Source organism: Mauremys mutica, chromosome 3 (assembly GCF_020497125.1).
Source record: "Mauremys mutica isolate MM-2020 ecotype Southern chromosome 3, ASM2049712v1, whole genome shotgun sequence".
NCBI classification, from domain to species: Eukaryota; Metazoa; Chordata; order Testudines; family Geoemydidae; genus Mauremys; species Mauremys mutica.
This window is the reverse complement of record NC_059074.1, coordinates 46,539,732-46,555,307: the sequence shown is the minus strand read 5'-3', so window position 1 is coordinate 46,555,307 and position 15,576 is coordinate 46,539,732. Positions and strand designations below refer to the sequence as shown.

The window sequence follows — 15,576 nt, the reverse complement described above, 5'->3', positions numbered from 1 at the left end:
ATTTTGCTCTGAATATCTGATCACAGTACTCTGCAATTCCCTTATTGTTTTACCGTTGATATGGTCTAATTTACTTATTGGGGAGTAATACTTTGAATATACTGTTTATGTATATACCTTTCATCCATGGATCTCAACATGGTTTACAAATGTTCACTGAGCCTGATAACACTCCTGTGAAGTATTATCAGACCAATCTCTTAGATGGGTAAACTGAGGCACCTCTCCAAGATCCTGTCACTTGCATAGCCAATAAAATAATGGCTCCCAGTTCCCTATTCCAGTTACTGGACAAACTGCCTAATACATTATGATGCTATATATATTATATATTTGACCACTCAGCATGCTGCAGCTGATCCTTAGCTGGTGTAAATCAAAGTAACTCCACTGAAGATAATGAAGCTATGACAGTTTCCACCAGCTGAGGATCCAGCTGATACTTTTCAGATTTATCTTCTCTCTTCAGAAATAATAATGATTTCACTCAAGAAAAAATAACTTTTTTATGTGTGCACACTGCTGTTGTGGTGCTATGCTTAGCTGATACTGAAATTATGACTGGAAAGCATAAGGAACTACAATAATTTTTAACTAACATACCAAATTGTCTTCTGTTTGCCTGCTAGTTGAGATAGGAAAATGCATGAAGCCTGTGCAGTTCCATCCATTTTTGTAACTGATGGGCTCTCAGAGGTGCATGCAATTTAGGAAATGGCCAAGAACCATTTCAATTTAAATGACATGATTAGGGTGACCAGACAGCAAGTGTGAAAAATTGGGACAGGGGGTGGGGGGCAATAGGCGCCTATATAAGACAAAGCCCCAAATATCGGGACTGTCCCTATAAAATCAGGACATCTGGTCACCTTAGACATGACAGAGTCACCTATTGCACCTTATCTTTGTAACGTACATTATGAGAAAATCCTATTGTGTAACCAACAAGAAAAAAGAGGCCTTAGCAAGTGCTGAGCTTCCCAGTGGTTTTGGCTCTGAAAATATAGGGCCTGATTCTGATCTCACTTACAAAGAGGTATGGGAGTGGAGTTACGTGAACATAAATTTGGTCTGAAAGGAGAATGAGCAAAACAAAACCGTCAATAAACTCATGGTGTGCTTTCAGTTAATGATGCCTCCATAAGATCACATTCTATCTCTAAGCTATATTTTCCATTGCTTTGTCTGCTTGCAAAACTTTTAATGGAACAAGTTTTTCTGGCAGAAGAACACTGATTTTTATCTTTAATGGGCAGCCTCTCTATCGTTTAGCTTCAGGAAACAGGTTCCTCATTGTAAACTGCCTGAGAGTGGTGACAGCTAGTCAACTTCAAAAGAAGGCAGTGGAGATTTGCTTGCTAAGTTTGGGAAGGAATTCAGAAATGCTGAAAGCTGCAGATGACATTATGGACCAGGAGGATTCTACTTCTCAAAGTGGAGAAATGACAAGCTGGGATATCAATGACATCAAACTGCCTCAGGTACATGTGTTTGTTTTAGAAGGTATTTTAGAAGTTCAGCCAATCATGGAATACCTTCTGAAACATCCATATTTTATCATCTTTCCTTTTTTTCCACTTTCCCGGTATCCCTGGTGTAGATGGCAAAATGAGACATTTTGTTGAACAGCTAGAAAATGATTCAGTAAACCATGTAAGCATTCGTACATTTATCCTTGAATTATACACCTGAAAGAGCTGTCTATGTGTTAGAACTAATAGTGATACTATAGTTTCACTAGTTTTCTAGTTCACTGGTTGGATGATGCAGCTATTCAATATTTTATTTTGTCATCTCTCTTGAATGTCTTATTTACTGCATATCATTCAAATGTGCTTTGAACACACAATTATTAATTTTCTCATTGGTGTAGGACTATAATATCTGAGTGCTGCACAAACACTAGTGAATTTTTTTAACAGCAGCACTGTGAGGTGAGCGGATGGTATTTTATCCCATTTTACAGATGGTACCTGAGGCACAGAGATTATGGTCAAAGTGCCCAGTAACTTTAGGTGTCCAATTTGCGATACCTAGGACTTAATTTTTCAGAGTACTTTGCATTATATAGCATTTTATATTTTCAAGAAGCACAGCTGCCACTGCTTTCAGTTGCAGATGTGAGTTCTTAACACTTCTACACATCAGAGCCCAGATTCAAGCTAGGTACCCAGAAACTTTGCAGCCTTAAAGTTCTTTTAATGTAGTTTTGTATGTGTGTAGTTTTCTAGGTGTTTTAAAAAAGCAAACTGAAAAAAGGTGAAACTCCAGTAAGTGGCAACATCTTGACACTAATATGGGTCATCAGCATTGTTGGAACATTTAGACCCAAGCCTCTGCAACTTGAGCTACCAGCGTAACAGAGGACACGAGCTGGTTGTCATCCTGTATGGCATGAGACACACACTTTGGCTGGAGGTATAAGAGATTTGTTGACAGCAGATGAATGGTGACCCCCAAGCTCTTTATCCCAGTCCCAGTTTCCCTCTTCACGCTCCCCTTCTGAGTCCCAATCTTCCACTATATCAGCATCAAGTCTCAATCTCCCTTCCTGAGCTTCTCATCCCAATATCCGCTAGGCTCCTTGTCCCAGTCTCCTTATCAAGCCAAGCCAGTCCCTCACACACGCAACCCCAACTCCTCATCCAATCCGTCTCCCCACCTTGGCTCCCACTCACAATCACCCTCCCCGCCCAGGCTCCTTGTCTCAGTCCCCCTTCCACACCAAAGGCTCTTTGTCCAAATCTACTGCCGCCACTGGCCCTCCTCCTGTAGGTCCGTCTCTTGTCCCATCTGCATTTGAATCAGGCGGATTCGACCTCCACACTGCCTAGGAGCCAGCAGATGGAGCACAGAGAGCATAGAAGAGATGTCTCCCTGTTCTCAGTTCCCAAGCCTGGAACCACAGCAGCTCCCAGCAGCTGGAAGTAGTGATTTCTGGGAGAGTTTTTAATCAGCCATTGGGTTCCTGGGCTGGAACATGTGGAGTGCAGATTAAATCTTCAGGGAATTTAGCTGCCAAACTCTAACAAGTCTCTACTGAGCATGTGTGAACTGAGTAGAGCTGGCCATAACTCAGGATTTTCACTTCCCAAAATTTTTTGGTACTTTGGAATTTGTTTTTTTGTTCTGAACTGAATCAAAAACAATTATACCAAATTCTTTTTGCACCCACAAAGCCTGAAAAGTTTCATTTTGGAAGCAGGGAACTATAATATTTCCAAAATTAGAGATGTGAAACTATATCTGCTGCACAGATAGCAGCAGAATGTCACTTTTATTCAGCAGCTGTCTGGGCTTCCCAGGTCCAGGCAGCACCACCATGTAGATTGTGTCAGTGCTGGGGACCCCAGGGCTTCCAGATTCCTGGGCCAGTTAGCACCTTGGCTACCTACTCGGGTGTCTGATAGACCAGGGAGCCTGCTGGCCTGGGAATCTGGAAATGGTGCACCTCCTCCCCCCCAGTGGGAAGCTGTCTGCATAGAAGAGCTGTCCGGTGGCAGCCATGAACACTGGAAGCCCGACGCAGGACTTTCAGGTACCCAGTTCTGCAGCAGGCAGCCTGGAAGACCTGAGAGCTTGTCTACACAATATATAGTTCACGAAAAGCTGGGGTATAAATCCACCCCACATGAGCCTGCGGCACACTAAGTGTCCATGTGAACCCTGCTACTGCACACTAAAAGTTCTGTAGTGAGCTTTGACCTACCCAGCTTTGAAACAGGAGTAGATTAACTTACCCTGAGTGGGGTTCACAGGGCTTCCAGGCTCTGAATCTGCTAGCTGAGCTGTCTCTAGAGTCAAGGCACCTTGAAGCCTGCCATGATGGTGTTGTCCTAGAGCCCGAGCTGGAGCTCAAGCTTGCGGAGTTCTATAATTCCTGCTCCAAGGCAGAGAGATGGGCAGTGCTGCTGCAAATGAGGGGAGCATAGCAGCCCTGAGAGCTCCAGCTGGGGGTGCTAGACTCAGGGCTCCTGGGCTTTTGTGCTTGGGGTTTCTGGAGCTGTCAGGCTCTCTGTGGAAAGGGGAGCCTGGAAACCCTGCAATCCCCAGCACAAGGCCGTCTGCATGGTGGGGCTGCCCCAGAACATGGGCTCCCCAGCAGCCATCCAGGAAACCAGGTTTTAAGTAAAGTTTCATCAAATCTGTAATAGATTCAGTGAAATATTTTGCTCTGCTGAGCTGATACTTTCTGATTAAACTCAGATTTGTCAGAAAATTTCTGGCCAGCTCTAGAATCAAGATTTTCTCAAAGGAACAGAACTTTTCAAACTTGGGTAGTTTTTCACAGGGATGGCAAAGAAATAGCCCTGATGCTAGTCTCTCTCCATAGATCTCCCAGCCAGTGCAAATTAGCAAGGTGCTTCTCTACTGCTTTTGTGGATCTCAGTCTCCTTTGACCTTTTCTCCTTTCTTTGCTTTCATTACACTCAAGAAAAAAACTCAGTGCTTTGCTGAGACTAATTCATGTTGTCACCAATCTATTGCCCATTAAGGCATCAGACTGTTTGTTTGGTTCTTTATAACCTATTTACATTTTCTTCTTTTACTGACTGTAGCCATTGTGTGGATGTCTGGCTGGCCCCTTGCTAAAATGTCATTCTCTTTGTGTAGTTTTATATTTGTTGGTTGCAATATAGATTTTGGCTCAATCTCTAATAGAAAAATAAGGTCTGACTGAAATGCTGTATTGGGGGGGCTAACCCAAACCAAATGCTTGTCTCCACTTCCGAACTTTGCAACACAGGCGCATCTAGTAATGGTGAAATAGGCCATGGAGCATACAAGACATTAACCAGCTAACAACTGCTAAGCTCGATGGCTGTGTAGGGTACTTCATTTAAAGTAGGTGGCTTAAAGTCACTTGGCACCTCACCTTCCACTCCTGAGGCTGCTCTGCACCTGGCTGGGCCCTGGAATGAGTTAGAGCAGCCTGAAGGCCAAAGGGCTGTTCTGGCAGCTGTTCAGATCATTGGAGCAAAGGGGAACTGTAGCCACAGTCCCTTTCCCCAGCCATCCCCCAAGCCTATACTGAAGGAATCCTCCTGTTACTGGCTAGTCTGGATTTAGGCCTGCTACACACTGCCAGAGTGACAAGGATCTAGCCTATTGTCCTCATATTGAGAAACTACTTTCTTTCCTTGGCTAAAATGTGGCATTCTTTGGGTTCTTAACAGGATGTGAAACAAACAGATTGGTTTCAGGAATGGCCAGATTCCTATGTAAAGCATATCTATAGCTCGGATGATAAAAATGCTCAGAGGCACCTGAGTAGCTGGGCAATGAGAAACACCAATAACCACAACTCTCGCATCTTAAAAAAGTCCTGCCTTGGGGTAGTGGTCTGCAGCAATGACTGCTCAGCCGCAGATGGGAGGAAGATCTATCTGAGACCAGCCATATGTGATAAAGCCAGGCAAAAGCAGCAAAGTAAGTATGGCTATGTGGAAATGGCAACACCTGCCCTGGTTCTCTTATTAATACCCTACTTAATAAATTATTATAATATCATAGACGTTAGAGATGGAAAAGACTAATTGCATCATCCAGTCTTTCCCACTGCCATTACAACAGTATTCCCTATTATGAAATACAACTTGCATATTTCAGAAGAATTCTAATGAATATTGATTCCTTTTTATTTTTACTGATTTGGCTTCTCAAAGCTTTCTTTTGCAGCCTGGCTAGTCTTAAAAGTCAGCATATATTGTCTATTTTGCTTTAGCTAAAGCTGGATATCCAGCTTGGTACAGATGAGTTCCTAGTATACTTATCTGCACAGGAACCTCACTTAAAGGTGAGGAAATATTTTTACTTAAAGGTGACCTCCAAAGGGAAAAATGAGTTGATTTTTTTATGATGCAGAAAAAATATTTTTCTAAAGAAAAAGTATTTGGGTTTTTTTACTTGTGTCTGTGTTAGAAATTCAGCCTGTCTATGCTGGAAGACTCTATGATTAATAGAAAATTACTGAAAAAGTGACAACACAAAAGCTGAGCGATCTAAACTTGAGTAATTGAGAAGGGAAGAGATTTTTAGCTAGACTAGTTAAAATTCTTTTTGATTGTTTGGTTTTGTTAATGGTGACTAATGAACATTTTAGATAAAGGAAGATTTTGTTAAAGACTTCAGTTAAAGTTAGACTTGGAAGGATTACATTTTATTGGTAAATGTCACAGTGATATCACAGTGCATAAGTTAATTGACAAAAAAAATCCTTCAATAATAATCAAAACTTACAGATAGGCAAAGAAAGAAAAATGCTGGTTGAGAACTTCTTAGAGTTTGGTTTAAGGATATTTACTTAGCATATTGTTATATGTGATGTTATCCCCCTGATAATTTTGCACAACTGTGAAAATTTAAATCTATAAAAAAATATTTAAAGTGTTTAATCATAAACATTTATATTATCCATTGAAATTTATTTTTAAAAAAATCAAATTCTGCCAAATCTAGTTGAAGTGTTGGAGCCCATAATAAACATCCCTGAGCTCTCACGAAGGTCCCCCAGCCAAACCAGGGAAGATCAGACTTGAAATTCCTGATACTTCAAGATAGAGCTGGTTGAAATTTGGCATTTCCATTCCTCAGGAAATTCTGGCATTTCAAAATTTCCTTTCATCCCAAATCCCAATGAAAAGTCAACATTTCTAAATGTCCCACAAAATAGAATTGCCAAAACAAGTGGTTACAGAACTATCTAAATGACCTGATCAAAACTTTTTATTTTGATAAGGTTGAAGTACTTTGTTTCAACTGTATCATTCAAAATATAATATATTAGTTGAAATGATAAATTTGAAACAAGGCACTTGAATGCATAGTCAACCTGTGGAACTTCTTGCCAGGGGATGTTATAAAGGCCAAACTATAACAGGGTTCCAAAAAAAACCAAGATAAGTTCATGAAGGATAGACCTTATCAATGGCTATTAGCCAGGATGGGCAGGGATGCAACCCCCTGCTCTGAATGTCCCTGGCTCTGTTTGCCAGAATCTGGGAGTGGCCAGAGGCAATGGATCACTCGATAATTGCCTGTTCTGTTCATTCCCTTTGAAGTGCCTGGCATTGGCCACTGTTGGAAGACAGGATACTGGGCTAGATGGACCATTGATCTGACCAAGTGTGGTGGGTCTTATGATAATTTTTTATTGAACCTTTTGATGAAATTGGTGGAGTTTAGCAAAATGCTTATTGTATTGAATCAGCATTTTCCAGTGGAAAACATCTATCAAAATTTTTTTAACCAGGCCTACTTCTAAGTTGAAAAACAATCAGAAAACGAAAACCCTCATTGCCCAGTCTTTCAGCCCTTTTTTTATACTTCAGTGAAAAACCAAACTAAGTGCAAAAAAGTACAATTTTTAAAAATATCCTTTGCAGGTCACCTTGAGCTATAAAACAGGAGAAAGGTCATTCTTTGCCAGTGTTTGATTGTCTATATGTATGAAAGGGTTTTTTGCACAGTTCCACTCAATGCATCTTCTGAGCACACAAGCACCATAAGGTAACAATCCACTGCAAATGAACCATTCTCACAGATTGGATTCAGCTGACTACTAGATCCCCTGCACAGATGCAAATGTATCTTCCTACCCTTGTTACAGGGAAATGTTGTCCAAACTGCAGTGGACCTTTAAAGCTTATTTCCTGTCGAGGCCATGGTGGGTACCCTGTCACCAACTTCTGGAGGCATGAAGGGCCATTCATATTTTTTCAGGTTGGTGTAAAACAGTTTTATCCAGACCAATTTAAAAAGATATTGAATCCGATTAACTAAAGACATTTATTTGTCCTACCTAATAAGAATCCTATATTATCATTACTTTGTACTGCATCATACCCATGCGGGCAAGTCTACACTGCAACTGGGAGTGTGCTTCCTAGACCGGGTAGACAGACATGGCCTAGATCTGCTTGAGCTAGTGCACTAAAAATAACAGTGTAGATGTTGGGACACAGGTGGCAGCACAGCCTAGCCACTCGAGTATGGGCCGGGAGCGGGAGGGAGGGAGGGTGTTGTGTGTCAGGCGGGCTGGTACTTAGCATCCACACTGCTATTTTTAGCATGCTAGCTAGAGAAGGGAGGGAGATGCTCTCCCAGCTGCAGTACAGACATAGTCTAAACTATAGGACAAAGCCCTGACCCTTACAACTTCAGGAATGCTATTTTGCTGTTACGTCCTTCCCAGAATGCACCATCCAGGAATAAGGATTTCTTCGAGCAGTAAGGAGTCATACCTAGGCATGTGTCTGTGGTAGCCCATCATATACACGCTATACTTTTTTTAGCATTTAGTACCAATTGCTCAAACAGTTAGATAATGGGCCAGATCTTGACTGGTATAAACAGATTTTTTTTAAAGCTTTACTGTGACCCTTTGGGAAATTTGGAAGGAACCATTACCATAGTTTTTGAGCACCTCACAATGTTTAACATATTCGTCCTGACAACACTACCCTGTGCGGCAAGGTAGTGCTATTATCCACATTTTACAGATGGGGAACTGAGGCATAGAGAAGCTAAGCGACTTGCCTAAGGTCGCAGAGGAAATCTCTTAAGTCCAAGGCTAAGTTCTGGACTATCCTTCCTCTCCTCCAGGTCTTTGCACCTGCTGGGGACCTGGCCAAACATATTTCATTTTAATAACTAACATATTGTATTTACAAACATGCTTATATCAAGTTAATTCTCAAAGAAATAGAGATGGAAACAAATGTTCTGATTAAGCATACCATCCATCTATATATCTATATCTCTATATATAGATATACACACACACAGATTCTTAGTTTTGAAAGATATGTGTGTGTTCATTAAAGAAGCAACAAAGAGTCCTGTGGCACCTTATAGACTAACAGATGTATTGGAGCATGAGCTTTCGTGGGTGAATACCCACTTCGTCAGATGCATGTCATTCATTAAAGAACTAATGGAACTGGCTTCTCACACATACTATAGAGAGAGAAGCTTCCCCACACCCCTTAGTTCTGACTGGCAGCAACCCTGCAAGTCCGGCCTCTGTTGAGAAGAGCCCTAGCTGTAAATGTTGTGCAATGGTTTTGTGATTTCTGCAAATGTTCATAATCAGCAGAACACCCTATTCTGTTTTTCTGAGTTGAATACACCATGTGAGGTGAAAGGCTCTAACCCTCTGGGACACGCAGCCCCTATGTGGATTTTAAATACGTACCGTAAGTGCTGAACTCCTAAAGTTACTGCTTGGGCTCTGATTTAACTTGAACTTAACCCATTCCTTTCTAAAGTCTAAGGGGGCCCATGATCACCCCAGGCCAGAAACAAAACTAGAAGCAGAAGCAAGAAGATCAATACAGAAAGCACAGACAGCTGTTTCTCCCACCTCTCCAAGACTAAAAAGATGCCGGGAGGCTCAGGTAACTTTTATTATTAATATACAAAACACAGAGGGCTCAACAGTCTCTTGTCCTATGTGCCATGCTGCTCAGGTTACCTGGACCTTGGGTGTGGGAGTCAGCAACCTTGGCATGCCTACCACTGAATAAAAACTCTGGCCAGATTCTCCCCTCCCTTAGAAAAGCCCACAGGAGAGGAGACATCTGTCATTGCAGAATGAGCTGTGGTTTTATCAAAATAACCTGCAAATCCCCATGATGTGTAGATATCAAGGATCCACAGGCATAGGATTCTCCATGTGTAGGCTGTGCAGTAGCTCCAGGTTTCCTTCCACCACCACACCACCACCTCCATCTAGCTGCCATGCTATTCCAAATGGGAGTTGTACTGACAAGACATTCCCCACTTGCTATGTAGGTCCTACCAATGATGTCGAGGGGCCATCACAGAAAAGTTAATGCCACCTTAGCTTGAGTTCAGTTTCTATGAATTCCACATGGTTGGTGAGGGATAACGTGCATCCTTCATGCTTAGTCCTGTCTGGCCCCCTTCCCACATGAGCATTTCTAGACCCATGGAGAGTTCTCCGCAGAGCCAAGGGGAGGATGATACAGAGATGGCTTCTCCCTGTCCTGACTGTGTGGAAAGGGTGAGAATCACACACACAGAGGGCAGCATCCATGCACAGATCTCATGACTGTAATCCAGCCCTGAGTAAGGAAATCAGGTTGGTCATCAGAGCTATCCCTGGTGTGAATTATCAGCATTCTTTGAGAGAGGTCACAAGTACCCAGCTGCATCTGCCGTTTGGTGGATGGAAGACAGTGACACTTATCACAGGTTGGTGCGCTTGACATTGAGGCTTCTTATGGCTGCTGAAGGAAGGGATTAATAATTTTCAGAGGGGGTAACTACCCACCGATCTCTCAGTTCTGTATGAATGTGTGGGGAATCAGAGAATCCTTGAAGCTCCCAGGAATGAGTCAAAGATAGAACAGCGGAGGTTAAACCAACCAGAATGAAACAACGATGTGGAAGATCTAAGTGACTTTTAGTGAAAATATGCTGGGAGGGTGTGAGAAAGTGGCACTCAAGAGTGACTCTCTGTGGGAGATACTGGCTTCTGAGGAAACAGGGAGCAAATACATCATGCATTGCTATGGCAGCTAATGTCTGATACAAGAACAAGGGGACATGAACTTTTGAAAAAGCCAATGAGCCAACAGCTGTTCTCATATGGTTTCAAGTCTGTCCTTATTTGCATAGGTGCAGTTCTTCTCCCATGTAACAAGATTGGGTCCCATTTGCCATTTTTCCTGTGTGCCTGATCCTGATATTCTAATTCAGGCAAAACTCCCATTGTCCACTTCTCAATTCTTCTCCCATTAAAGTCAATGAGAGTTTGCGCCCAAGACTCCATAAATACATGTTGTTTGGGATAGATCCTCAGCTGGTGTAAATCAGTATAACTTTTCCAATCATAATTTGGCTCAGTTTCTCTCAAGCTCATTTGTTTCTCTGCTTTTTCTTTTCCTGAAATCATGATCCCTTGTTACAGACTGATAATTCCCACAACAACTAGTTGTGAGGTCACAGAAGATTTTGACTTCAGATGAAGAATAATTTGCTGAAGCAGAAAAAACTCTCAAATAATAGGTCTTATTATATCATGCCTGGAAGTAGAACTATAGAAAATATATGATCTAGAAATAGAATAATTTTCAATAGAATGTTTTCAAACTTTTCCATATGGCTTCAGCTGGTCTTTAACTAAGGCAGGGCTGGGCACTAAAGAATGTACAGTCGGTGGAATTTCTTCATACAGATAGTTCAAGAATATGTGAAGGGAGTTTTACTGTGGTTGGGTCCATCAAGTCATAAAGTTGCAATAATTAAAAGGATGCAAAAGTAAAATGACAAAGAACAGAGGACTGTAAGCACTAATCATTAAATGTACACAAAAAGAAGGTGTTCTGCAAGGAATTAAACCTTGTAAAATTATAATCCAATAATTAGAGTATTTAAAGAGATTGCAAAATACCCAGAAAGTATGCTTAGCAGAATACTTCCAGTGTGCTGCGCCTTCATTGAATGAAACTGACATTCATGAAGCTCTGAATTTTAAAGAAATAAAAATGTCAACTAAAAATAAGGGGAAATACTTTTACAAATGTCTGAAGAATCAAATTTATTGGCATAGCATCTGAGCACTCCACCTTTAATATATTTATTTTCACAACCCCCCATATAGTACTATTATCTCCATTTTGCAGACAGGGCAGAGTGATTATGTGACTTGCCCACGGTTACACAGGAAGTCTGTGTCAGAGAAGAGAACCCAAGTCTTAAAAGTCCCAGACTAGCATCCGAAAACTAGGGCCATCCGTCTTCTTTCTCTGAACTTTGACTTTCCTTTGCTGTTTATCATTTGGGGCCCCAACCATGCTCCTCTATTAACAGACAAGTTCAAAGGAAGAGACACCAGACTTGGATGGGTTTCTTTCCATTTTAAATTTCTCTTATACTGTACCATCGGCCTACTAAGATTCACCATTACGATGCACAATATTAACATAATGCAAGGAGAGAAGAAATATAAATTCAGATACCTTTGGTAGTCTGATTAGATCTGTTTTATTGTTTACATTAAGAGTATTAATTGGGCTGCGTTAGTTATAAAGGTTTCTTTTTCTTTTTTGTTTGTTTTGTTGAGTTAATTATTAAATTTTATTTTTCTTTCTTAAGTCCCTGACAGGTGAGATGCAAAGTCAAGAAGCTTGGCCTTTACTTCTTTCCAATCAGGAAAACTACATATCATCCTGTAGTTTTAATGGACATTTACTAGACAAAAACCCTCAAGAGCAAATAATAAATAATTGTTTGTCTCTTGCTAAAAACTATGGTTTTGGAAGATCCCCTTACCTAACAGAACACTCTCAGGACATAGGATCTAACAAATACTATGAGAAGTGCAAAGAAATTGGCAGCAGGGAGCATGACCGCAGAGACCTGTCTGGACCGTCTGTGTGCAATATGTATGCTGACTATGGAGAGCCACAACCCTGGAATAAGAACACTACCCTAGAAAGGAATCCATGTACTGACAAGTGTTGCAATGGTTCTACTTTATCTTTGGCTGATCTGTATTGTGAAATTGTTTCTCCACAAAACTGTATGGACTCCAGTATCCAACATGTTCCCAATATACCACCGACAACAAAGGCTGGCTACCATCCATCCAGGCCTAACCCAGGCCTGTCTGGAGATGATTTTTATGAAGGGAAATTGCATGTGAATTACAACAGCAGCTACATCCCTTCCTCTTTCTACCATCTCTCTTCGGAGGATCCCTACCTCATTATGAATTCTGCACATCACCATCAACAGCCTTCGCCACTCACGAAAGGAAACGAATGGGACTTTGAAGAAGAAAGAAAATACACCAATCTGGATTACTGCAACAATGAAATGATTTTTAGTCTCTATCCTTTACGATGATCATGTTGATCATTTCCCCTCTTCCCTGCACCTGTAAAAGTGGGCCTGATTCTCTGCTCTGTGTAACGGGGATGTAAAATGCTGCCTTTCTGATTGGGCAGCCCTCTACCCCTCACTCTACATAGGCATAGAAGACTGTGCAGGGAGTAGATAAGCAGGGTTAGGGAGCACAGCCACCCTGCACCTCCCTGCAGGCCTCTCATCTCCCCTGTGCAGCAGGACAGGGGAGCCATAATCAATTCCAGTTCATTTTACCCCTACATCATTCCCTGGGGTGTATCTACTCCCTGTTTGTGGCCATGTCTATTCATGCCTCACTGATCTCTTCTGTCAGTCACCCTTGAATTGTTCTTAACATTAGCCATTTTATGTTTGCAAAACTTGCCCTACTTTTAGTTTAAGGCTGCAACAGTCCTTGAATATGTATGTCCCTTATTCCACTCCACATTTAAATTATGCAAACTTGATTTTAATGAGAGCTATCAGAGGGCACCACTCATGAAAAATCAAGCCAAGTATGTAGATGCCTAAATATGAGTTTTGCTGCCTACCTTTAGGTGACCAACTTTGAAAATGTTTGCAGATTTCTTTAAACTTCCCTTGGAGCATGTATCTTTTCAGCAGCTATATAATCTGTCGCTCTTTGGATTCTGTTTCTTTGTTCTCCATTCCACAGCAAAGTGTACAGTATTTCAAATCTCTGGACTAAGTCAGAATTTAGCAGTGATCACTAGAAGAGACTGCTCTGGACCCAGATACTCTGAGGAAGTTCAGATCTAGATCCACATTTCATGGCTGGCTCCTATTAATATAATGGGCTGAACCAAAACCCTGGATCCAAACACCCTTGGGCTTTGGGATCCAGATCCAAACTTTGTAGTTTGAGCTCATTTTTACTCTCTAGTCTTCCAAGCAATGCCCTGACAATATGTTATGATGTGAGATGCCATAAAGTTTTTATTGGTACTAGCCTGGGTCAAGAATATTACAAAATAAGTGGCAGTAAACATGTTATAGTACTCCACACCATGAAATACTTGGTGTCTGTCAAACAGGTTCAGTCTAATCATTTGTCTTTTGTTTGCATGTTTCCTTTCATTAGATTCTCTCTGCCTTTTCTACTTTGAGGTACTTTCGTTGCTATGGAAATGATACCATCAGCAGTAAGGGTGGAGTTTAGTGACATTTACAAGAACAGGATAAAGTATATTTATAGAATGTTTCAAAATGTATATTGCAGTTTGTGAAATATAAGGGTCTGCAGCAGCTTTCATGACCAGGTATGTTGTACAAATCTAATATATATCCCAGTGTGGTAGTCATCTTTTTAGGTGTTGGCTAATTCAGCAACCTCCCTATTTAGTCTGTCAACCATTATCAACCCAACATATAATTTGGCACCTTTTATTTTTATTATTCATCAAATCTATCTGAAGATTTCTATGCTAAGTTTCATTAATGACAATAGCCGCATTTATATTCAATAAGATAAAAATATTTAAGACGGGTTATAAACCCTCCTGCTTCAGGACATAAGCCAACAAGTAATTGATGAGGGTGAGGGAGGAGCTCTCTTGAGCTGGTTATTCTGTAACTGTTTCTGCTGGGAATCTTCTTCAAAAGCTTCTAGTGCAGATCCTTGCCAGAGACAGAATACTGGGCTAAAAGAACCACTGGTCTGATGCTGTATTGCAGTTCCTGTGTTCTTTGCCAGATCCTCTAAATTTGCTTAGTCGGTAGTACTACTGTTACTATAGCTAATACTTGGTATTGATACAGTGCCTTCCATCTGATGTTTTCAAAATGCATCACAATATTAAAGACTTGGATTTCAGAAGATGCCTGAAGGGAAGTATTATTAACCCCATTTTACAGATGAGGAAACTGAGGCAAGAGTAGTTAAGTGATTCTCCTAAAGTCACACAAAGTCTGCTCAGATCTGCAAGCTCCCAGTCCGAAGCCATTCACTCAGCCTTTCCATACTTCTAGATTGGCAATCACACCACTTTCAGTATGATCAGTACCTGGGAGCACTACGCTGCCAACTTTGCAATTACTTGGCTCATGGTCTGGAAATAGGAGTCCCATGGGTGAGCCTTGTAAAGCACCATTTAATAGTGACATATGTTGCAAAAAGAAACACATTTCCTTGTTTCTACTTCCTTGGCCAACTACCTCAGAGTTGGTTGCAAGTAAATTTAAATTTGCTCACACTTGTAGGGATTCAGTGGTGAAAATGGGAGCAAAATCTATTTTTGTCCTGCAACTAGAACAAAACATACTAAATGTTAAAGTTGGTCTGACAATAGAAATAGAAGCAGCATGGAGACACCTGCTTGGATTACATTCACCAGGGAACATCACAGCACAAGCCCTCTGCAATATACTGCTTTTTACAGAAAATTGTTTTAGAGATGCCAGGGATAGCTACATTGTTAGTAAATATAGACAGCAGAAATACAAGTCGGTTAGGGACATGGATGTTTTCAGGGACAATGCTGGGTTCCAGCTTACTGGGTGCTCCTAGGATCAAAGCACTGAGCTACAGAACTACTATTTAAGCTTTACTAAACATGCTTATGTTGCAAGAATACTCTCCTTATGCTGAAATCTCATAGTCTTATCCAAGAATGCATTGGATTCAGTATAAAACATAGGATGGATTCTTGGGGTGCAGTCTCTTCTTTGGTTGCTCCAAAG

General features: G+C 41.1%; 1 protein-coding gene across 1 annotated transcript; it reads left to right on the top strand.

Annotated features, from left to right (window-relative positions):
- The first annotated feature begins 1,382 nt into the window (after nt 1-1,382).
- Nucleotides 1,383-12,876, top strand: GCM1 (glial cells missing transcription factor 1). The gene is made up of 5 exons (XM_045011985.1): nt 1,383-1,481; nt 5,178-5,430; nt 7,610-7,722; nt 9,270-9,398; nt 12,124-12,876. Exons 1-5 carry the CDS (start codon nt 1,383-1,385, stop codon nt 12,874-12,876), a joined length of 1,347 nt encoding a protein of 448 aa, XP_044867920.1.
- The last annotated feature ends 2,700 nt before the right edge of the window (nt 12,877-15,576 follow it).